Genomic DNA, 25,091 nt, shown 5'->3' with positions numbered 1-25,091 from the left:
TTAGTAGAACGTTTCCTTGCAGGATGAGAGATGAGAATGCCGGTGTGCTGATCGAACCCACCAGACAAAACTTTTATTTTCAATTTAGATATTCTAATGTTGCTGTAAAAAAAAAAAAAAAAAAAAAAAGGAAAGAGTATTTTGAATAATCCCCAAACCATAAATATAGAAGAGCAAATATCAGTCTTCCTTCTCCCAAAGTCCTAAACCAAACCTGATAAGAAGGGGCAGAAGAAAAAAAGGAGACAGGGTAATTTCTGACTTTGAAAAATAACAGAGAAAGTCAATGTCAGGGAGCTGCTAAGATGCCGTTATTTACTAGGTTAAGAGGAAGCCAAGGGCTAAGGTATTTTTTCTTTCCATGTGAACTTTCCGCTCACCTTCATGTGGTGTTTTTCTGTTTTTAAAAGTTCATGCTTCGCTCTCTTTCTGTTTGTGTCCTCTCCCTTCCTTGTATGTTTCTCATGACATACAACAGGGCTTATAATTTGCTATTTATAATTTTGACTATTTCATTTAAAGAGAACCTACTGCTAATATCTCAGGGTTTGGAAAAGATTTTTTTTTTTTTGCACTAGCTGATTCATGAACATAACTGAATTGAGATAATAATTTAAACAGAAGAGCCCAGTGGTTTTGCCCTCAGTAGATTTTAGACTATAGTGTTTTGTGGTTATTCTTACATGCTTATTTTACAAAGCTGGAAGGGAAACTTCCTTTATCACTGAGGATAAAACTTTGCCAACGTGTTAAAAAATTTGCTAAATGCAAAATGTATTTAGGCATTTGTCTTGCTGTTTCAGGATAATATTGCTTCATAGCACCCTATTTTTATTGCCATTCCCTTAATTCTCCCAGATTACTTGGTTATTGACGAATACAGTAACTTTCACCCCCGGACTAGGGCTCTGCCTACAAGGCCATATTGTGCCTTTAAGTTTCTTAAATTCTGTCTGGAGCAGAAAGTTTTATAGAAGCAGAAACAAGGGTGCTTTTTCAATATATAAGGGAGATTTTAGTGTCACTTCACTTGTGAACGAGTCACCCACTCCCAGCCTTTCTTCTACTGACAGGACAACAGTCTCCCGAGAATGACAACACCATCAAGGACCTGCTCCCAGAAGATGCTGGGATCGACCACCAGACAGTTCACCAGCTGATCACAGTGCTCATGAAGTTCATGGCCAAGGACGAGAGCAGCGCCGAGTCAGACATCAGCAGTGCAAAGGCCTTCAACACGGTCAAGCGACACCTGTACGTCTTACTCGGCTATGACCAGCAGGAAGGTTGCTTCATGATTGCACCTCAAAAAATGCGCCTGTCAACTTGCTTTAATGCATTCATTGCAGGAATTGCCCAAGTGAGTGTAATAACAGCTTTCGGGAGTCACACCCTTATACTTTTAGTAGAAGCAAGGCATTACGTACTATGTAGCCAACACTGGTTCAGCATAAAGGTTTGTACAAATTGCTCGGTGTTATGCAGGAGTATGTGGAGGGGAATGTGAAGATTAGTAAGAATTGGTAGTCTGACTGAGAAATAGTGAGAGAGAATGAGAGAGAGAGACTGTGTGTGTGTGTGTGTGTGTGTGAGAGAGAGAGAGATATGCTAACCTTGTAGCTTATGAAGAATGTCTGTACCTTGATATGATAGTTACATAATCATTTTAGTATATTTGGTTTCTTTTCTTTTCTTTTTTTTTTTTTTTGAGACCGAGTCTTGCTCTGTCGCCCAGGCTGGAGTGCAGTGGCGTGATCTTGGCTCACTGCAAGCTCTGCTTCCTGGGTTCACGCCATTCTTCTGGCTCAGCCTCCCAAGTAGGTGGGACTACAGGCGCCCGCCACCACGCCCGGCTATTTTTTTGTATTTTTAGTAGAGACGGGTTTCACTGTGTTAGTCAGGATGGTCTCAATCTCCTGACCTCGTGATCCGCCTGCCTCGGCCTCCCAAAGTGCTGGGATTACAGGTGTGAGCCACCGCGCCCAGCCAGTATATTTGGTTTCTAGATCACTGTGCTCATTTTTTTTTTCAATTGCTAACTAAAAATACTTAAATTTGGTTAATTCTATATTAAAAATTATAATTTTAGTTTATATTAATTTCAATTGTGTCTTACTGAAGAAATCTTTCCAGTTAAAAGGAGTTTCTAATATTCACATGTTCCAATATTTTGTTTAGTGTAAAACAGCTGAAGTTGGAGCTATGGAAAGGCTTGTTTTCTCTGTGTGTTTCAGCTACTTTCCATTTGGTTTTACACACTCAAATTTACATTTATCTATTAAAATTGCCATTTTATTAAACATTTTCTTTCACAGTAACAAAAAAAAAAAAAAAAGAAAGAAAAAAAGAATTGGTAGCCTGGTATCATCAAGGGAGTGTGGGAGATTTTTTTGTTTTGTAAAATATACCTACAATTTGCCATTTTAACGGTTTTAAGTGTATAGTTCAGTGGCGTTGAGTACTTTTATGTTGTGTAACCATCACCACTGTCCATCCTCAGACGTTTTTATCATCCTAAACTGAAACTCTGTATCCATTAAACAATAAGAGAGTATAGGATTATTTTTTGTGGGTGTGGTTTTATTTATTTATTTATTTATTTATTTATTTATTTATTTATTTATGTTTTTGAGACGGAGTCTCGCTCTGTTGCCAGATTGGAGTGCAGTGGCGCAGTCTCGGCTCACTGCAAGCTCCGCCTCCTGGGTTCACACCATTCTCCTGCCTCAGCCTCCCAAGTAGCTGGGACTACAGGCACCTGCCACCGCGTCCGGCTTATTTTTTTGTATTTTTAATAGAGACGAGGTTTCCCCGTGTTGGTCAGGCTGGTCTTGAACTCCTGGCCACAAATGATCTGCCCACCTCGGCCTCCCAAAGTGCTGGGATTACAGGCATGAGCCACCGCACCTGGCCTTTTTTGTTTGTGTTTCTGTGGTTTTGTGTGTGTGTGTGTGTGTGTATGTGTGTGTGTTTTAAAAAAAACCTTTTCCTTTTTTAGTTTCAGGTGGAGAGAGCTGAATTAATCATACAACTTATCTTTTTGCCACACCATCATCACTGGCTTTTCCATGTGTGTCTGCTACTTCTAACTGTTGTATTGCATGCCATGGTGGACAGACACCATACTTTACTCATCCATTCCCCTAGTGATGGACTCATATTGCTCCCAATGCCTCACTACCCCAAACAGTTCAGTAATAGGCATCTATGTGTACGCACCTTATCAGCCAATGTGAGAATTCCTTACGGAGATGCATCCAGAAGAATTGCTGGGTCGTAGGGTAAATGTATGCCTAATTTGGTCAGTGCTACAAATCTCACTCTCCAGTACAGCTGCACCAATCTGTAAAAATACAGGACTTGGGGCTAGAGAGATGCGGATATGAATTTCAGCTCCGCCTCTGTTATTAGCTGCTAGGGCTTAGGCACTCTCTGCTTGCTTGCTTATTGGTAACACAGATTTCCTTTTTTGATAGATTAGAGAAAACCTATTGCAAAGCACCTTGATTCATGCCTGTCTCATGGTAGGAACTCAATAGATGATAGCTGTTATTGTCAGTTAGCTCAAATAGATTGTAATGTAATGAACAAAGATAAGCAGTGTGAGAGCAATGTGCATGTAGTCATCCTGTGCTGATGCTGATAACTGGATGGATCACCGCTTTTTCTCAGCTGTCACTGTTTCAGATACCAAACCCTCCCTCCCTCTTCTCCCCACCCTCTAAATCCACATTATGCATATTTACTTTAGAAATAAAAGCTAAAATCGAGGCCAGGCATGGTGGCTCATGCCTATAATCCCAGCACTTTGGGAGGCCGAGATGGGCAGATCATGCAGTCAGGAGTTCAAAACCAGCCTGGCCAATATGGTGAAACCCTATCTGTACTAAAAAATACAAAAATTAGCCAGGCGTGGTGATGTGCGCCTGTAGTCCCAGCTACTGGGGAGGCTGAGGCAGGAGAATCGCTGGAACCTGGGAGGCAGAGGTTGCAGTGAGCCAAGATTGCACCACTAAACTCCAGCCTGGGTGACAGAGTGAGACTCCATCTCAAAATATATATATATATGTATATATAAGCTAAACATTAAAAATTAAATTTTTATATGGGGTTTATATAACTCCAGAAAACCTGTGTCAAAAATAACTTCCTAATATTTTGGCATATATTGCTCCCTCCATTTATATACATACATAAATTTCATACTCAAATACGTATGTCCACATATTTTTACAATAATAGGTTCATATTATACATACTGATATATATGCCACCTTTTTAAAATTTTTTTGTTTCAATGAGTTTTTGGCAAACAGGTGGTGTCTGCTTACGTGGTTAAGTTCTTTAGTGGTGATTTCTGAAATTTTGGTGCAACCTTTTTAAACCTAAAATTTTTTATGAAGTTTATATCATGTAAATAAATTTGTGTCATATTCTGTGTAATGCTTACATAGTATTCTGTAGTTATACAAACAGTATTTTATTTGTCTAATCCCATATTATTGAATATGGAGGTTGATTTCAGTTTGGGGTGACTATAAACAAAGCCATGTTGAATTTCTTTAACATACATTTTGGAACACTTGTCTGATTATTTCTTTGGGATATATTTAATGGTTGTATTGGAGGTATGGGCTTTTTCTTTCTTTCTCTTTTTTCCTTTTTTTTTTTTTTTTTTTTTGAGACAGGGTCTCACTCTGGTAGCCCAGGCTGGCGTGCAGTGTTATAATCATGGCTCACTGCAGCCTCGACATCCCAGGCTCAGAGGATCCTCCCAGTTCAGCCTCCCGAGTAGCTAGGAGTATAGGTGTGTGCTACCACACCGAATTAACTTACTGTATTTTTGGTAGAGACAGGGTTTCGCCATGTTGCCTGAGCTGGTCTCATACTCTTGGGCTCAAGCAATCTGTCTGCCTCAGCCTCCCAAAGTGCTGGGATTGCAGGCATGAGTCATTGCACCTGGCATGTGCTTTTTCTTATCCCTGAATGCATATTGCTAAATTGTTCTCCTGAAAGATTGTACCAAGTTTGGTTGGTATAATACTTGGTTCAAAGATTGAACCAAGTATTGCCGGTTGTCCATGAATTCCCATTTCTGCAGGTGGTTACCAATATTAGGTTTCTTCATTGTCTAGTTTAACTCTGGTTAATAGTTGAATGGATAAAATTTTATTTTCAATAGGTACTGAAATAAATAATTAATTAGATTAAAACTATTTTCATTTACAAGTTTCAAAAATTTTTTGTGAGGTTGGACTTTTCCTCCTTCTTGCGTACTAGCCATTACTTTTAATATTTTGTGGGGTGCCTGTTAAATATTTTGCCTGTTAAAAATTTTAACCACTGGGATGGCTCACATTTTTCCTTTTGACTTCTGAGTGTTCTTTGTAGCTTTCCATCAGTTGTTAATATTTTTTCTATTTCAGGTTATGGACTATAACATTAACTTGGGAAAACACCTTCTCCCCTTAGTGGTTCAGGTGCTCAAATACTGCTCTTGTCCTCAACTCCGGCATTATTTCCAACAGCCACCTCGTTGCTCCCTCTGGTCACTAAAGCCTCACATCCGGCAGATGTGGTTGAAGGCCTTGCTTGTCATCCTTTACAAGGTGAGCTGGGTGGTCACTGCTGTTTTAGATGCAGTGGTTCTCTTAGAGAGCATGCAGCATAAGGAGAACACCTGAGTCTTTAGTTGAAAATTTTGTAGAATAAAAGTTTGACCTTTGGAAGGAAGATCAGGATATGCAATCACTGTTAAGAACCAAAGAGCTATTGAAATGAAAATAGAAACGGGAGGCCCTGTCGATACATGCTCTAAAAATGTTTAAAACAAAGAATGATAAATGGTAGGCTATTGATCAAGAACCTCTGTTTATAGTGTTTATACTCAGTCTCATATTTTATCTAAGTATTAATTATTATTTCAGAAAACAAGGAAGATATCTGAAATTGTATTCACCCGCTAAATGTTTATGCCAGATAATTTTCTTGAAAAGAACTGTAACTATGAACTGGCATGCCTTGCTGTCAGTGGTTTGGTGAAGGAGGAAAGGAATATAGTCCCTTGTAAAAATAAGGCCATGGAGGAGGGCGTGGTGGCTCACTCCTGTAATCCCAGCACTTACGGGAGGCCGAGGTGGGTGGGTTGCCTGAGTACAGGAGTTCGAGCCCAGCCTCAGCAACATGGTGAAATCCTGTCTCAGCAAAAAATTAGCCAAGCATTGCACATGCCTGGTCCCACCTACTTGGGAGGCTGAGGTGGGAGGATCACCTGAGCCTGGTAGGTTGAGGTTGCAGTGAGCTATGATCACACCACTGCACTCCAACCTGGGCGACAGAATGAGACCCTGTCTCTAACTAAACAAATAAATAAGGCCATGAGCAGAATCTCTTTCTACTTCTCTCTCTCTCTCTCACTCTCTCTCTCTCTCTCTCTCATATATATATATTTATCCCCAAGAGATACTGCAAACAGTATCTGGCAAGATCAGGTGGAAAAACTTACCCTTTAAAATAACCATTTATCTTTTTCTCCCTCATTTCATTGGGCAGTATCCATACCGAGACTGTGATATCAGCAAGATCCTGCTGCATCTGATTCACATAACAGTCAATACACTCAATGCGCAGTATCATAGCTGCAAGCCCCATGCCACGGCAGGACCTTTGTACAGTGACAACAGTAACATAAGCAGATACAGCGAAAAAGAAAAAGGTACATATCTAAATTGCATCCCAAACCTAGCTTCAATACATAATAGATTTCTGGACAATGTTTTCTTATTAGATACAGGAGTGTTCCCAGATATCATTCTGAAGTAAAAAGAAAATCGCTTTCTTAATTTTCCAGCCTCCCATGAATGTTGCTGCTTTAACTTTAAAATTGAGCATTCGAGAGGAATAATTGATATGCTTCTAAAACCTATATCGTAAGAAATAATATTTTGTAAAATATTTTCTGCTGTTTGATTCAGGAACCTTCATAAGCCTTTTCTTACGTATTAGAAGCGTCTCGATTTTGGGCTATAAAGTAAGTCTTGGTTGGCACACAGTGGAGCCATTCTTCATAGGTCTCTAGTTTGCCCCTGACCTTTGTGCTCATACAGTTTCAATGGAGTCTAAGTTTGCTGAAGTGCTTTTTCCTAGCCTTTTAATGCAATACAAAGTGATTCAAAGCAAGGGAAATGAAACATTTTTGCTGCATAGGTGTAAGTTATCTCCACTATAAACACTTTTTTCTATTGCTACCTTTTTCTAAAAGGAAGCAGTAGAATGCAACTTTAGCTAGAGTAAAATTGCAGCCTGTTTTCAGGTGCGACATAAAGGACCAGGGTGTATATTTTCAGTTTTTAGTGGAAATCATGGCTGACTAGATTTTAAATTGACATCATTTAATCTAGTCTTTGGAGAAAACCAAGTGTCCAATGACCCTTTGTGAGGTTAGTAGAGTCTCTTTTGGTAGGACTGCTCTGGAGATGTCTCAAAAGTGTACATTGTAGCTGGTGTTCCACTGTTTATTATTGCTGAATGTTCCAGAAATCTAGTTTGGCTACAGATGGAACTCGAGAACTAGGTTCTTTAAGTTCTGGTACCATTCAGATCCTTCCTGAAGAATATTTTGTCTACCAGTTTAGGGTTTGGTCTCTGGGAAATTGGGGAGATCTGTTAAGCTATGGATGTTTTCAGTGTGGGCTTAGTGTTTGGGCCAAACCCTGATGAACCTTTCTGGATGGGAGGCGCCATCTTGTGGTCTTTCACTATTGATTGTTCAATGCGTTTGGAAAATCACTTCAAAGTTATGTAATGCAAATCACGTAACTATTGGTTGGAAAAACTGCATTTTTCAAAGAATATTTTTCCAAAAAGGAAATAGAGAAGTAAAACAGATTATTGTGTTGCATTTTCCCAGAAACATGGGAATTTGATAGGCGTTCCCATCTTTGTGGATGTTCACTGGGTTTAAAAACAAATTCATTTTGATTGTTAACATTTATTTTTATTTAATTAAAAAGTTTAGTATGGTCATTTCACCTAAAATTTACTGCTTCAAGTTTCATTTACTTGTAGAATTTTGTGCATTAGAACAGGACGAGTCCTTAAAACTTGATGCATGTAATGCCCTTATGCTAAAAAAAAACCTTGAATAATCATAATCACACCTGAGCCTCATCTGTCATATACGTAGATGTACATACAGGCCAAACATTATTAGTTCAGTGATATTCAACTTGAATAATAGGTTAACTCCATTTATGGTGCTATTAAATGCATTTTAGTAACCTTTTCTGTTGCTGCTTTGTACGTGGCTTTCGCCTTTCAAAAGAATGAAAGAAGAAAATTGGTTAAGTAAACTTTGTGGGTTGCAACATATCAATTCTTTCCTCATTAACATATTTTGGGGTTTATCTTGCATTTAAAAATGGCCACATGGGTATAGAAGGGAGGACGTAGAAACAAGTTCAATAGGCATTCGAAGTGACCGATATGTTTATGTAAGATTAAGGATCGTAAGCGTCAAAGATTCTTTCTGGGATTCATGAGATCTGTAATAGTTACACGTGGTAAACTCCTCAGAGAAGAGTCTTACTTTAATAGGAGGAAATGTTATTTTCTGTTTTCTTTTTCCTTTGTTTACTCTTTCAGTCCATAATCATTCGTGGAGCTTTTGAGATGACAAGTGGCTTTTCTAAGCTTTTTCTGTGTGTTGCGTGTCTCATTATCAAATGTAGAGTACAGTATTTTGCATTCACACCATATAAGGTGCATGTACTGTTAGGCTGTGTCTATGCCAGTTACCAAATCCCAGAAAGGCAGATTTTTTTTTTTCTTTTTTGGAAAGGCCAAGATCCACTCATTTTGTTTAATTTCCTTTCGCCAAATCAGCCTGAAAATCCACGCAACACAGGCAAGTCCAAGCAGTGTCACAGGCTCCCGGAAAAAGCAGCTGACATCTATGTGTCATCTGGTGTTAAGCGCACTGGAAAAGTTTCCCAAAAAGGCACTGTTGGACTCCCAAGAAGCCTGTCTTTAAAAATGCTGCCAATTGTCATGTGAAAAGTGACGGGCAATCTTGTAACAGCTTCCTCTGTCCAATAGATAGATAATTTGATGCCTGGATGAAATACCAACCCATAGCTAGACTTGGGCTGGTGCAGAAACTACCCCAGACCTTGTTCCATAATGCTTTCATTGAAATGCTTGTGTAGACACAGCCTAAGAGAGAATAACCTCTTAAGTGTAATTTTGACTTTCTCTCCCCAATTAGAAGAAGATAGTGTTTTTGATGAATCTGATATTCATGATACACCTACTGGACCCTGCAATAAAGAGTCTCAAACTTTTTTTGCAAGATTGAAAAGAATAGGCGGCAGCAAAATGGTGAAATATCAGCCGGTTGAGATGAATGTTCAGAGAAGTATGAATTTTTTCTCTTAGTAATTTTATGCAGAAATGTTGTACTCTACCGTTTGTTTGGGGTGAAATCTTAATTTTATTATGTTACTACACATTTTAATACCGTTGATTTATATATATGTATGCACAAACAGTATATATATATACACAGTTATATATATACGTGAATCGACAGATACATCATTAATGTCATGATCGTCTTTGAGGGCCATTGCTTGATTTGATTTGTTGCAAAATGTTTGCTTCTCTTCCACACGATTTGAATACAGTTTCCTAGATCTGCCTCAGCCAAAAAATGATCCCCTCTCCTATGCACAAATGAACAGAGCTGAGGAATTATCCCGAAGTCCGATTTTGGAAATCAGATCTTAAACTGCCATTTTGGTGTCTTTCATTCCTAAATTTTCCAGTTTTTGAAATTAGAACGAACCTTCCAAAAACTTGGCCAGAAAATTCGTTTTCCCTCCTGGTGGAGCTGGGATTGTGATGATGATTTATGCCAATTGTATGCCCAAGGATGAGGGGAAAAAATGGTGAAATCTCCAAGTAAAATAGTACTAGCTTTTTCTGTTTTGATCAGGTGAAATAGAACTGGCTGAATATAGAGAGACGGGTGCATTACAAGACAGCCTTCTCCACTGTGTGAGAGAAGAAAGCATTCCGAAAAAAAAGCTGCGCTCTTTCAAACAAAAATCTCTTGATATAGGGAATGCAGACTCGCTTTTGTTTACATTAGACGAACATCGTAGGAAGTCGTGCATAGATCGGTGTGACATAGAGAAGCCTCTGACCCAAGCTGCGTATGTCGCACAAAGACCAAACGACCCTGGACGTTCTAGACAGAACTCTGCTACGAGGCCTGACAATAGTGAAATCCCCGAGAACCCAGCTCTGGAAGGGTTTCCAGATGCTCGAAGGCCTGTCATACCCGAGGTTAGGTTAAACTGTATGGAGACATTTGAGGTGAAAGTTGACTCGCCAGTAAAGCCTGCTCCTAAAGAGGATTTAGATCTGATAGATCTGTCCTCAGATTCAACATCAGGGCCTGAAAAACACTCTATACTCTCAACCTCCGACAGCGACTCTCTTGTATTTGAGCCTCTTCCCCCTCTCAGAATAGTCGAGAGTGATGAAGAAGAGGAGATGATGAACCAAGGCAATGACGGCTCCTCTGCTAAAAATGCTGCCTCCTGTCCTGCCATACCCAGCCATCCCTCTGTCCTCAGCCTGAGCACAACTCCACTTGTGCAAGTAAGTGTGGAGGATTGTTCCAAAGACTTTTCTTCTAAGGACTCAGGAAATAATCAGTCAGCAGGGAACACGGACCCTGCCCTCATCACTCTGGAAGACCCTATGGACGCCGAAGGATCCTCAAAGCCAGAGGAGCTGCCGGAGTTCTCCTGCGGTAGCCCACTAACGCTGAAGCAAAAACGAGACCTCCTTCAGAAGTCGTTTGCTCTCCCTGCAATGTCGCTGGATGATCACCCTGACCCGGGCACCGAAGGGGAGAAGCCTGGGGAGCTGATGCCAAGTTCAGGGGCAAAAACTGTCCTCCTCAAAGTCCCCGAAGATGCGGAGAACCCCACAGAAAGTGAGAAGCCTGATACCAGTGCAGAATCTGATACAGAACAGAATCCTGAAAGGAAGGTGGAAGAGGATGGAGCTGAGGAATCCGAATTTAAGATTCAGATTGTTCCCAGGCAGAGGAAGCAGAGGAAGATTGCTGTCAGTGCTATCCAGAGAGAGTACCTCGACATCTCCTTCAACATTCTAGACAAACTGGGAGAACAGAAAGATCCAGGTAAGCTCGCCTCTCTTCTTTCTCCCAGCCTTAACTTTAAGTTTGTGCATCTTGTTTGGTAGGGTACCAGCACTGAATATGCATCAGACTCAAACTTTTATAACGTCAGGGTGTGACATTATAATGGCTTCGCAATCACTCTGAATCCTTCCGGTTTAGTGGACAATGTTGGATGCAGATGTGGTTCTACTGGCTCCATAAATGTTTCTGTTTTTGTTGTTTTAAACTCTGCAGTCAATTCTTGACCACCCTTGGCAATGAGATGCACTGGTTAATTCGTATCGGGATAATCCAGGTATCATCTTAGCCTTCCTCAAACAGCAAAAGTCATTAACTTGAACTCTTTGCTTTCTTTTTTTCTCTACTCTATACTAGTGAGCTATGATATAGTCCAAAGAAGGAACCAATGTGAAGGGCTAAACTAAAGCAAACAGTGCTTGGAATGATTAAGAATTGACTCTACAATCATTTACAGGGCATACAGCTGATTGTAGATACTAACCAAATATCAGAAACCAAAAAATACCAGTTACAGCCTAGACCCTAACCCACAGTCATCACTTGGTGACGAAGTTGTCACTGCCCATGGATTTCCTGCATCAGGGCCGTTTCTTATGTTTGCTTGGAGGCATTGTTTCTAAGAAAGATAACTTGAAAGAAATGGCAAGCCCATGATCCATCTCATCCTATAACACAGTCTTCTGTAATGTTACTGTGACACTGATCAGAACCCATCTTCATTTCTTAGTTCAGATCTTTTAAAATAAGTTAATGGGGCTGGGTATGGTGGTTCATGCCTGCAATCCCAACACTTTGGGGGGCCAAGGCAGGCAGATCACAAGGTCAAGAGATCGAGACCATCCTGGCCAACATGGTGAAACCCCCTCTCTACTAAGAACACAAAAATTAGCTGGGTGTGGTGGCACACACCTATCGTTGCAGCTACTCAGGAGGCTGAGGCAGGAGAATTGCTTGAACCTGGGGTTGCAGTGAGGTGAGATCACGCCACTGCACTCCAGCCTGGTGACAGAGTGAGACTCCGTCTTAAAAAAAAAGTTAATGGGACTTTAGGAAAAATGGAATTGGCTAGGGATGATTATTTTAGTAGATATATAGACTGTGGAAGGTTAAAAACTGGTGAAGGTCTTAAAGACCTCTAGCTTAGCCCCTCATGTTATACAGGAAGATACCGAGGCTTAGAGGAGGTGATGCACCAGGTCACATGGCCAGACAGAAGCAGTGCCTGATTCTAGTCACGTTTTCCTGCTATTCTACACAAAAGCAACTTCTGAGGGGATGCACCTGGCTTTTTTATTTGCCTCAGGCATTTCCAGAGGTTTCTAGCTGTCGTCTAGCCCATAGGACAGAGCTGTCTATCTCAAAAACGTGCTGTAAAACTCTGTTGAATGAACATTAGCGTATTCAGAAAGGGTCATGCTCCAGCCAGGCAGGGAAAAAAGGGTCCTTGTTCATAACAACAAAGTTTAAGAAGTTAAGAAGGCTTTCAGGAAAACTGGGACACCTTTTTATTGTTTGGGGCCAGGAAAATGGCTGCATATGGAAGGAGGACGGCACTGACCTAGAAATGATAGAGGTCTATAGGGCAGGTGCATACGAAGCTGAGGTCCACAGGGTGAGTCTCTGTGATGTGTAGGTTGCATGTAGGTTCTAGCGTGCAGGTTTGTGTGTGCAACTGTGTTGCCTTCTTTATTCACCCTTATGTTTGATTGTTCCCCAGACTACCAGGGAGGAAAGTGGTTTTGTGTTCATACATTTGTTAACAGAACAAGGGAAAAATACATGATAATTATAACACGTCTTTAAAATGGCATAATATATATTATTATATAACATATATATATTATACTGTCATCATAATTTTATGTCTCCATAGGGCTTTGCCTCTCACTAACTCTGATCTGATCTCTTCTGCCCCTCCTTGCTGGGCATGGGGAGGAGTTCTGTGTGCTCAGAGCATGACCCAGGCATCCCCAGACTTTCCTGCCTTCATCATCAGTAGTAAGGGAGACCCAGACACTTGCCCCTCCAAACCATCCCAAATGCACAGCCTTACCCTTGCTAACTGCCAGGAGTCCAGGACTCATCTTACTGTGCACCTCACTCTGTTTATGTCAGTCCCTAGAGTACTGGGTCATCCTTCATATCCCTCACTCAGAGCTCCACAAGGCCTTGCATACCTTCTGTTCTGAAGCTTTCTCCCTCGTTACCCTGGCTCCTGAAACCCTTCCCCTGTGTCCTAGGAAATTCATGGCCCTTTATGAGCAAAATTCCTCACACGTGTTCTCTCTCCTCTATTTCTCTTGCCTTCTGAGTCTAATGGAAACCCAGCTCTCCCCAAGGGCATTGCTTTCCCTACAGCCCATGTCACTGGACTTGGCCGGGGGCAGCATCTTCCTTATTCCACACTGCCCCTTCCAGACCCTTCCCTTCTTGTCTCTAGAAACCTTCGCTCTGAGCTGCATACCCTCAGACCACAGTACCCACTACTTGCATTGCTGTGCCATCATGAACCCTGGCTCTTCCTCACTTGTTGACAAATTTGATTCGTGGCCCTTCTTACTCTTTCCAAAATTATTCCTGCTGTAATTCCTGTGGATTTTAATATTAGTGTAGATGACACTCCTGACACTTGGTTTCCTTGAATGCATCTTCTCCAGCGATTGTTTTTTTTTATCCTCCACCTTAGCTCAGCTGCTCCAACCCATGTTCACATCGCAGACCTTATTATTTGCCAATAACTGCAACCTCTTCATGATCTTACTTTCACATCTCTCATTCTCTGATTACCATTTCTTCTCTCCCTGGATAATCATGTATTGATCCAAGTATTTTTTGCTGTCCCTCCCCTACGTCACGTCTTTTCTCCTTACTCAACTTACACTCAAGGCTATCAATGTAATTCCTCCCTGCCTGCACCCTCTCGGGCCTTTCCCTTTTGAGATTTGCTTGGCTAAACACAACCCGTGTTAAAACCAACTCTCCCTCTACCGGTACCTGCACCTATCAGGTGAATGTGACTGGGTGAAAACACATAATGCATTGTTCAAGAAGTTAAAAGAAAATTAAGAAACATGCTTGAATTCCTTAACATGACTAGTGAAAGCATAGCTCCAGGACTGGCCAGCAATAGCACATGGGCCAAATCTGCCCCACTGCCTGATTTTGCAAATGAAATTGTATGAAGTACAACTACACATGCACAAAATAAAATTTAAAAAAACAAAAACAAAAACACACAATGTTGACTGGTATCATTTTAAATTAATGGCATGAACCTCGACTGGGTCCTTCAACCTGGCAATCATAATGTATTTTCCTGGTCCATTCACGTTTCCAGTCTCTTAAATGACTATTTTATAGCTACTTTTCTCCCTGAACTTTCAATAAGTCTTCCAACTGACATAATTAAAAGGACTTTCCACAGCCTCCTACCACCTTATCTGCCCACCTTCCAGCCTCTGCACCTACACACCTGGACTTCCTGGCTGGGGCTACAGGTTAACTGTCTGTATTCCTGTCTACACCCAGCCTTTCCACATGTGGACAAGATTCTATCTCTCTAGCTTACTCAAGAATATTGGACCCTAAATTTCTCCCCTCTGTATCCTCCCTTAGTATTTTTTTTTTCCTCTAAAGGACTCTTGACTTGAGCCTACAAACAATCTTATTTCTTTTTCTTAAACAAACAAAAGCACTTGATGCATGTTCTCTCAACTGTTATCCCATTTTACTTCTTTCCTTGTAGCAAAACATTTTGGAAGAGATAGTATAGAGTTGTCTCTTCCAAATTCTATTAGAATTGTCTCTTCCAAACTCTATACTAAAACATGCTAATGAATTAAAATTAAAAGAAAACAAAAACACATAATGTTGACTGGTATCATTTTAAATTTTGATATCATTTAATTTTGGTATCATTTTTAATGTATTAGTATAGAGTTTGGAAGAGACAACTCTATACTATCACCAATTTTCTTCCATTCTATTAGTTCTAAAAGCTGTTCATAAGCCAGGCATGGTGGCACACACCTGTCGTCACAGCTACTTGGGGGGCTGAGGCAGGAGGATCTCTTGAGCCCAGGAGTTGGAGGCTGTAGTGTGCTATGATTGCACTTGTGAATAGCCACAGCACTCCAGCCTGGACAACATGGTGATACCCTGTCTCTTAAAAAAAAAATCATTCCTATGAAACTTTCATTCCCACTATTTCACCCAAACAGCAGTTGTCAAGGTCACCAGTGTCCTTCACTGCTAAATCTGTCAGCAGTCAGCCATGAGGTCTGATGCTGACATATCTGCAATCTTTGACACTGTTGGTCACCCCATCATTCTCTTTGGTTCCTCTCTATCTCCCTAATGACAGAATGACTTGTGGTCTCTGTCCTTGATCCTAGTCTTTTCTCTATGAACTCACTCTCTCGATGGTCTCGTCTGGTTTTAGCCTTTACATATTGTCTCTATGCTAAGACAACCATCAGTGACCTATTGCTGGAATAATGCTGTGTAACAAACACCTCAGCAGCATACAACAGTAAATATTTATTTAGTTTGAGAGTCTATGACTCATCTGGGGATTGGCCAAGGCTTGGATGGCAAGGCTCTGCTTCTCATGCCTGCTGACCTTGAAGCCTGGAAATATTCTAATGGTGATGGCAGAGTCACAAAAGAACAAGCCCAGTTGCAGAGGCACTTTCCAAGCCTCTGGCCATGTTATTCTTGCAACCATTCTGTCAGCCAAAGCAAATCACATGGCTGAACCAAAGTCAAGAGGGGAAATATACTCTTCCTCTTTAGTGGTGGACCTTTAAAGTCACATGGTGAAAGGATGGATTCAGGGAGATATGAAGAATTGGGGCCACATCTCTCAAATATTGCATGGGACTTTTTTTTTTACTCATACTAAAATATTACCTGTTGTTTTTCTGAAATTAACATCTAACTGAGCATCCTCTATTTAATCTGGCAACCTTAATCTAACTTCAAAACACATCCAGAATATGGCACCTTCTTCTTACTTCCACTGTTTCCACCCTGGCCTGAGCCACTGACGTCTCTGACCTTGATGAACTGCTACACCCTCCTGACTGGTCTCCCACTTTATACTCCTATTACCTTCATGCTCTCTCAACACAACAGCCTGAGTGATCCTTTAAAATAGGAGATTACACCATTCTCCTGTTTGAAGCCTTCCAGTGACTCCCTATTTCGTTCACAGCAAAAGCTCAAGTTCTTTAAATTCCTGCAAAGCCCTACGTGGTCCTAGTCCTCACTGGCTCTCAACTGCATTCGCACTATTCTCACCACAATGCTACTTAGTCACAGTGACCGCTTGTGAGGTCTGTATTCCTTACCTTTGGGCCTTTCCACTGATTGCTCCCTCAACCTGGAACTGCCAGATATCTGTCTGGCTCATTCTCTCCATTCTTTTAATTCTTTGACCCAACACGAGGTTCTCTGTGAGGCCTGCCCTGGGCTATGCCCCACACTCCAGTCCTTACCTGGCATCTTGATGTCTCTCTTTCTCTTCTCTGTTTCTCTCCTACAGGGAATTGATCTTCCAACATACAACAATTTATTCACTTTTATGCATATTAATTATTATCTGTCTCTCCCCACCAAAATAAAAGCTCCTGAAGGCAAATATTTTGTTTGGTTTGTTCACTGATTGTATTGCAAGTGACTAAAAGAGAGCTGGCAAATGTCTGATGAAGGAATGAAAGGATAGCCTGACATTTTCTGCCCATCACTATAAAAAATTGAATACAAATATTTTAAGCCGAGTGGATAGCTCTATTCAGATATTTATCTTAAATTTATACAAGTAAAAGTTTCATAAAATGATGGAGGGCTGAGGAAAGATTGCCTCGCTGACAGAATCTTAGTACACTAATGATTATTACTGACCTTGTTATAGTAAGACGTTTCTTTAAAATTAAAGATACACCAAGGATTTTAATAGGCATGCCAAGGCCAGGCATGGTAGCTCATGCCTGTAATCCGAGGACTTTGGGAGGCCAAGGTGGGTGGATCACCTGAGGTCAGGAGTTCGAGACCAGTTTGGTCAACATGGTGAAACCCTGTCTCTACTAAAAATACAAAAATTAGCTGGGCATGGTGGTGGGTGCCTATCATCCCAGCTACTAAGAAGGCTGAGGCAGGAAAATCACTTGAACCTAGGAGGCGGAGGTTGCAGTGAGCTGAGTTCATGCCACTGCACTCCAGACTGGGCAATAGAGTAAGACTCCATCTTACACACACACATATACACACACACACAAATAGGCATGCCAAAACTCTAAAAGTCTTAATAATCTTTCAGAGAGTCCTTGAAAATTAGCTTTAAGCTTTTCACTAGCATTATTGGTGAGATTATTAGGCGTCAGTTGTAGCCTGTATAGAATGCAGGCCAGTAAGGGTGAGAGAAACAGTCATGCATGTTTTTGATTAGTGGTTTGGGGAGGATTCCTAAGAGAAAAGTCATACCTGATCTTTACTATCTTAATGGCTAAAGTAATTTAACGTTAGTCGTTATTTTATGCTTTATTAAGAGGGTTTGGGAAACTTTACAAGAATTATGCCTTTTTTGTTATCAAGAGGTTATTAATTTGGCGACCAGACCTACTCAGAAAGACCTCTGAGAATCAAAAATAGATGCGTTGAAGTCAGTGCTCAGAAGCTTTTCTCCCAGACCCTCACCTAGGATCTGTTCTATAGTTTAGCAAGTTTAATGATCATCCAATAATAGAATGGTATTTGTTTCCTTACATTGTATTTTTGTATGAATGTATGAGGTTTGCTCTCTGGCAAGAAAAAACAACTGGCACCATGACAAGGATGAGACAGAAACACTATTAAGCTTAAGAACTTGAAGCCGTTTGGGATTGACATCCCTGAATTCCAGTACAGCGTAGTCATGGAAGCCCATGGTGGTAACTCCAGGCTAGCAAGATGCTCAGTATATTCACTTCATGGTGCTGCCTAAGATGGCAAGCAGGTTTGGAAAGAAGCCAGTCAACTTTTCAGCAGGTTTTGAAAAATAATTTATGATTAACTAGAATAATGTGGGACAGAGTGTTTCCCATTACTGATAGGTGAATAAGACAATATTATATGCAGAAAAATGTCACTTTAAATTCAACATTTGTCAAATAGGAGAACCAATGACAGTCTGTTTCTTGCTCAATGCATAAAATACAAAATCTGAATTAACCATGCATATTTATTTTGGGTTGAGTACAGTCCATGCTCCTAAATCACTTAAGGGTTAGCGAAGGTTATGGGCAAGGAAACAGACAATTAGATTATAGTGTGGTAAGTCTGGAGAAGGTTAAAGACAAGGTGCTCTGTGATTACATCAAAAGCGCACCTGACCCAGCATTTTTGTTTGTATGTTTTTGTGGAGAGAAGTTGTGGAAGCCTCCCTAAAGGAGGAATTTTTCTATATAAATTGAGATGCAAATGATGAGTAGGAAATTGTCAGATAAAGGTGGAGTAGCTAGACAGGAGATAGGGATGAACTAGTAAGCATATTTAGGTCGTAGATGAAAAGAAATTCAGTACAGAAAAGTTAAGGAATTTGTTTGGGGATGTGCATTGTGAGCAGCTGAACTTTAGCTCTGTAATTTTGCTGTCATTAATCTCCACAAGGCAGATCCATAGGTGCAGAATGTCACACAGAATCAGCTCTCCCTGGAACATTGTAATCAGTGTGTATGTAATTCCATGAAAGTAATTATTAGGCGTGGAAAATGTATAAAGATTTGAATGGTTGTAGTAGGCAAAAGGGAAAATATATAGAAAAGGTTCTTGAACTTACCTTTAATCAGTGTACTGAGTTTTAAATAATATTTCTGTTTGTAGATCCTTCTACTAAAGGACTTTCAACTTTGGAAATGCCACGAGAATCTTCATCTGCCCCTACGTTAGAAGCAGGTGTGCCGGAAACAAGTAGCCATTCCTCAATATCAAGTAAGATTTCCTCTGCTGATTATTTCAGCTGTACTTTTATTTTGGAACACTGTCTGCTGCCTTGTTTTCAATTTTTCCAATCTTTGTATTGTATATATATTTTAATGGTGCATCAGCTTCCTTGGTGACAGTATGTTGTATGTTCTCAGAGACCCTGAGGTGTAGGATGGCCCACTTTCATCCATATCGCTAGTGTTTGATAAATCACTATGGTTGCTGACTGGCCAAATACCCTAATTTGTTAAGGAATGATCACTGAATTCCATTATTCAATAAAATAAAAATTGTATAACCTGAACATAAAACTGGTTCTGAGGCACATGAAAAGCATTGTCTATGGCAGAATTTTACATGGAACACTTATTTAATTTGAGTCGCCTCCCTCATTGTGATCTAGGTTATCGTAAAATAAATGTGTGATATATCATATTCCCAAAGTCATGACTGAATTTAGCTCTTTTGGATTGGAGAGTAGAAATGGCATGACATTTTACAGGACCTGTAGAAGGCAAGTATTTTGAAACTGGCTTCTGTCACTGGGTCCTAGATTTTGTCCATGAGAGCTTGAGTTCCACTGAAAGTTCTGTAAGGGTGTCTATCTGTCTCAGTGGGGTTAATTATGAGACCTTAGCATGAAACATTCTTACCAAGAATCAGAGATACGAACAGAGGTGCAACTTCTATAAACCTTTGTCATATGTGCTGATAAATGTTGTGTTCCATGTGGACATTGCCTGAAAAGCTATTTAATAATTTTCATTTGACCATCTTTTGATGATCCTGAAAAAAACAGATAAAGATCTTAAATATTGGACTGGTAGTTTGGAACATCATCATCTTCATTGTTCATTCATTCATGCATTCATTCATTCAGCAACTATTTATTAAGTGTCTGCTGAATGCCAGACACTGTGCTTGGCACTGGAGGTCAAAAGTGAATAAATAAAACCCCACTTGTTCTCCAGGAGTTTGCAGTCATAATAGTAATTATAGCTACTATCTACTTAACATCTATCATGTGCTAGGCACTGTGCCAAGTGGCTCACACACATTGTTATCTGATCCAGTTCTGGCATCAGCATATGCATGATAGATGTTGTTGGCCCCCCCATTTTAGAGATTAGGTAATTGAGGTCCAGAGAAGCTAAATGACTTGCCTAAAGTCAAATACCTACTAAGTGATAGAGTCAGGAATTGATGCTAGGCCCTTTAGACTTATGAACCCATGTTCATTTTTAGTATACCACACTTCTTTTAAATAATTCAAATTCAGTCATAATAAGTATTATGGAAATTCTAAGAAATAGTTTCCAAATGGCAGTTATTTGCCCTTTTGGTAGCAAAGAAGAATGGCCAGTTCTGAATCTAATTATTCTTCTTCTATTACAAAAATCTGTTTGATCACATGATAAAATGCTAATTTTATGTCCACATACTAAAATCACGAAAGTGTATCTTCTCCTAATTTGTATGAGTTATCTTTAATAAAAGATAGTGGGCTGGGTGCAGTGGCTCACGCCTGTAATCCCAGCACTTGGGAAGCTGAGGCAGGAGGATCACTTGAGCCCAGGAATTTGAGACCAGCCTAGGTAACATAGTGAGGCCCTGGTCTCTAAAAAAAAATTAAAAATTAGCCAGTCGTGGTGGCGCACACCTGTAGACCCAGCTACTGGGGAGGATAAAGTGGGAGGATCGCTCGAGCATGGGAGATGGAGGCTGCAGTGAGCTGTGATCGTGCCACTCCACTCCAGCCTGTGCACCCTGTCTCAAAAACAAACAAACAAACAAAACAGAAGGAATAAGATAGTGAATTAGTGTATAATTTGAAATAGGATTATTAGCTCAGTAGGACTCAAATGCTAGTTAAATATACCATAAAATGAATTTACAAATATTTCATGATCCCAAAGTCATCATTGATCTAGACTTTGGATTTAGCTTAGCACTTCATTAGATTTCCACCTTTTCTCCTCCTTGCCATTAAAAGCATGCATTCTATAGCTCTTGGTGGTGTGTTCTTGGAGGCATCATGCTTGGTACCTTATACACTGAGCTAAACATTAAGGGATTTTATTCTCAGGGAATTCTGCTGTCTTTAAAAACACCTGAGAATTGAAGAAATTATTCAATCATTAGAGGTTTTAAATTTTTCTTTGAGTCTTACTAGATGCTGCTAATTTTTAAATTTGTTACATCTTTGAAAAGAATTCTGCTTTTGAATTTTACTTAAAGCTGTGCTTTTCAAGTGAGTCATAACATTGTAAGTTTTACCAATCAGCGACAAAAACCAGAGATGTTTAGTATTAGGTTGAATGGTCATTTCCGTGAATTCGGTTAATATTGACTTTAAGACACAAGAATTCCCATTACATCTTTCCCTTTTGATCAGTTTATCAGCTGGTTATTTTGTAGCTAAACATGTTGTGACCACCATTAATCAAACAGCATGCTAGTTACATTAAAAATAATGTTATAATTGATTTCACATCACACCAAGTTGCCACCTTGGTGCCATGATTGTGAAACCTGTGTATAACATTGAAGAGTTTCCAGGGGCCATGCAGTCATCCCGGTCTCTACCATCCTTTTCTAGGGTGAGTAGTTGATAGCTTCAGTTTCTGAAATTGTTCTTATAGCACAGAGGATAACCACAAGTTGTCAGATATACAAGGTATTTGGGGTCATGTAGAAAAGTTGCATCCATGATGCTCTGCCTCTCTCACTGGGCTGGTTGGTAGGGATTGGCGGGACTGCTGGGAATAGGACCAGAGGAGGCTGCTTTCCAACTCAGCAATCTACTGGCAAAAGTGTTTTTCATTGTTTTCTGGTTTGGCAATGCTAATAACTTGACATTTCACTAATGGGATATGTTTCAATGCTTAACTTACAGGATAAAAATGTTACCACTTTTTAAAAACAAAGATGTGTACTAGAATATACTCATGGAATGTTGTTTGATTCACATTTTTCAAACAGTAGGCAGAGGCTCACATGGAAATTGAAAACAACATTGACTTTGGAGTTGATATGTTTTGGTTTTAGGACCACCTCAGTTGCTGACTGGTTCCAAGTCATATAATTTCATTTGCTTCAATTTCTCTCTCTAAAAATTGGGGTTGATATGTGTCATCCTACCCTAAAATATACATGCACACACACACATCACGCACACACGCACACATACACAAGGACCTCATAGGGCTGTGAGGAAGATGGAAATAATATATGTACAAGCTCCTTTAAAGAAAGTTAAGCCATATGTTTAAATTTGTTATTTGTCTTAAATCCTTTTTAGAACATGGCAGAGTATATAATTTAAAAAGTGGATGAAGATAATCATATTTCATTCAGTTGTAACTGAGATAAATATTTACAGGCGACAAATCAGTGCTAATGGGCAGTGTTACCATCTTCACTGTGTGAAGAAAGGTGTCCGGAACAGCAGAGTGCCTTAGTTTTTCATTTGAATGGAAGCATACAATTTACCAAAAATTATGAATAACGAATGAAGGGTCAATTAAAATTCTATATGGATGTGTGGAGCCTTTGTTTGCTGTGGAAATTTATTATTATAATCGTCTCCTAATTTCCTCCATCTAGCTCAGTATAGGCAGATGAAAAGGGGATCCCTGGGAGTTCTGACAATGAGCCAGTTAATGAAGCGGCAGCTGGAGCATCAGTCTAGCGCCCCCCATAACATCAGCAACTGGGACACTGGTGGGTCAAGCTTTTTCTTCTCGTTCTACCTCTCGGATTAGCGAATGCTACTTTCTCTGTGTCCACTCTGCTCCCTTGTTAAAGAATAGATTTTCTCTCATGTTCTTTGGTTCAGATAATTTTTTCAAAACCACCTAAGGTAATTAGTAAGTCTATTTAAACTTCCCAAGTGTTCTAGAGTGACACGCTCTTCCGTTGAGGCTGGCCCAACTCTTGTTCTCTCTTAAGACCCAGATTCCACATATTAGTTATTGATCTGGGGAGGAGGGAATGGAACTATGGTTTCATGATGCAAATAAAAAAGAAAACACACAGCAGATTATCAATATTCTCTGTTGTATAAACTACAAAGTACCCCCTAAATAAGGGAATATTTATAGTAATGACAATAGTGATGACAATTGTCAGCTTAGTGACATCATGATCTGCCAGTAGGTTTGGGAATATGAGTTCTGTGTTTTAGCCAGCAGGGTCACCAGGTTGCAGCCGCACACCCCCATGCTCATAAGATGGAACTGCATCTAACCTCAATTTTAAAGTAAGAATTGACTGCCATGACATGTCTATTCTAAACATGATCACTCTGTATTTTCTAAACTTTGTTACCACGTTTTGTACATGTACTACCTTATCAAGCTAGTAGTACAGTCGCAATCCTCTTAAGTGCCCGCATTTTCTGTTTTTTATTTTTTCCTATAATTAAATGGGTCATTTGAGTTACAAGATTACATATGTGAAAACACCTTGCAACATGCATGCACCACTAAAATGTAAGGGCTTATTATGGTAATATGCTCTGGGGCCTACCCTTGGATCGGACTCTTTTGGTATCGTGGTTCATACTTTCTGGCTGCCGTGATATGAGATTATTTTAATATTCTTCCTGATGACTATGAATTATAATACCCACAAAAGCAAAATATTGAGATACTTTCATTTTCTTCAAAGCCATAGTATTTATATACATAATTTTACTTGCCCTCATTATTCTGAGAGAGAGAGAGAGAGAGAGAGAGAGAGCTCTAGTCTAGATAACTAAATCCTACACAGCATAACCAATCTCACATTTAACAGATAGTTTCAACTCTCCTGGACTTTATAAGGGTTCTTAACATTTTAAAGGTTTAGTGTTTTCTCTTCATTTTAGTGATATGTTGTAGTGAGCAGTGAATAGCCAAGAGCCAACAGGCAGGGGAGAGAAGGAGAAAGACTGGACAGCCATCCTCAGGAGTTCACTGGGTTTGAATGAAGTCTTTCTGCCTACACCAAAGAGGACTGTGCTTTCTTCTTTATGGAGATGAAACTATGTAAGGAACTGAGAATGGCAGCTTTTGTTTGATTAGGTTTCCAATAATTAAATGCTGATGTGAGGGCTCTGAAGATGATTTTACCTTGCTACTGTTTTCTGCAGCAGGTAGCTCAGCCTAAGCTAACCAACCTGTTTAGATTCCAACTACAATGACATCCTAGTTTGATGGACACAGTAGTTATAAAAGGCAAACTGATCTCAATTTTCAGTCCAAATTTTAATCTAAGAAAATCTACATGATGCCAAATAACCCATTTAACGGAATTTTTCACTTTTCAACCAAATTTCAACCTTGTTCATGTCACTCTGGTTTCTCATTTAGTATTTCCCATTTATATGCTGTCTGAATTTCTTTCCCCTGAGTTTTCCTGGCCCTGTTTTCTATCCTCCAAAGTGGTTCTCGAGTCACCAAGTCCTATGAGTGTCATCTCAATATTCTTGTTTTGATTAGTGCCAGAAAAAGTCCTCCTTACATCCGAGCCCAGGGGAGAGTCTGTGACTGTGTAGTACAGTGTTAGGTGGCATGTCACTTTAAACTACACGTGTAGATTCAGTGACTTGCTGGTCTCCACAAGAACAAATGTGGCCATGTGGGCACACTAAGAAAGGCAACCTAAAACATGGATCTGACCAGTTAACCTCAGCACCACCAACTCTGCCCTGAGAGCTGCCTCTTCTCCACCCATGCATATGAGACCCGCCTCTTCTCCATCCATGCATGGCGCCATGACTTACAGCTTTGCCTCATCTTTCATGTGAACAAACATTTTTGAAGCACCATGCCTCCATTTTTGCCCCCTCCCCCTTATTCCTGTTCCCCATCCCTTAGCCCAATGCCTGTCATTTCCTTCTACCAGTTCC

General features: G+C 40.1%; 2 protein-coding genes across 17 annotated transcripts in view; one reads left to right on the top strand and one right to left on the bottom strand.

The window, feature by feature from the left end:
* LGMN (legumain) overlaps window positions 1-25,091 on the bottom strand; it is a 1,022,235-nt gene that overhangs the window by 911,886 nt on the left and 85,258 nt on the right. The window lies entirely within an intron of this gene.
* UNC79 (unc-79 homolog, NALCN channel complex subunit) overlaps window positions 1-25,091 on the top strand; it is a 277,488-nt gene that overhangs the window by 180,669 nt on the left and 71,728 nt on the right. For 10 of the 16 annotated variants that reach the window (XM_050798992.1, XM_050798985.1, XM_050798983.1 and 7 more), the window contains 7 exons: window positions 1,074-1,360; window positions 5,427-5,609; window positions 6,553-6,715; window positions 9,266-9,415; window positions 9,995-11,215; window positions 19,097-19,204; window positions 22,805-22,921. In XM_050798992.1, the coding sequence (XP_050654949.1) occupies window positions 1,074-1,360; window positions 5,427-5,609; window positions 6,553-6,715; window positions 9,266-9,415; window positions 9,995-11,215; window positions 19,097-19,204; window positions 22,805-22,921 (2,229 nt within the window). The remainder of the gene's footprint in view (window positions 1-1,073; window positions 1,361-5,426; window positions 5,610-6,552; window positions 6,716-9,265; window positions 9,416-9,994; window positions 11,216-19,096; window positions 19,205-22,804; window positions 22,922-25,091) is intronic. The other 6 variants (XM_050798995.1, XM_050798991.1, XM_050798986.1 and 3 more) reach the window with 4 other exon arrangements.

The sequence above is a fragment of the Macaca thibetana genome, chromosome 7 (genome assembly GCF_024542745.1).
Source record: "Macaca thibetana thibetana isolate TM-01 chromosome 7, ASM2454274v1, whole genome shotgun sequence".
Taxonomy (NCBI): domain Eukaryota; kingdom Metazoa; phylum Chordata; class Mammalia; order Primates; family Cercopithecidae; genus Macaca; species Macaca thibetana.
This window is presented reverse-complemented; position numbering and strand designations above follow the sequence as displayed.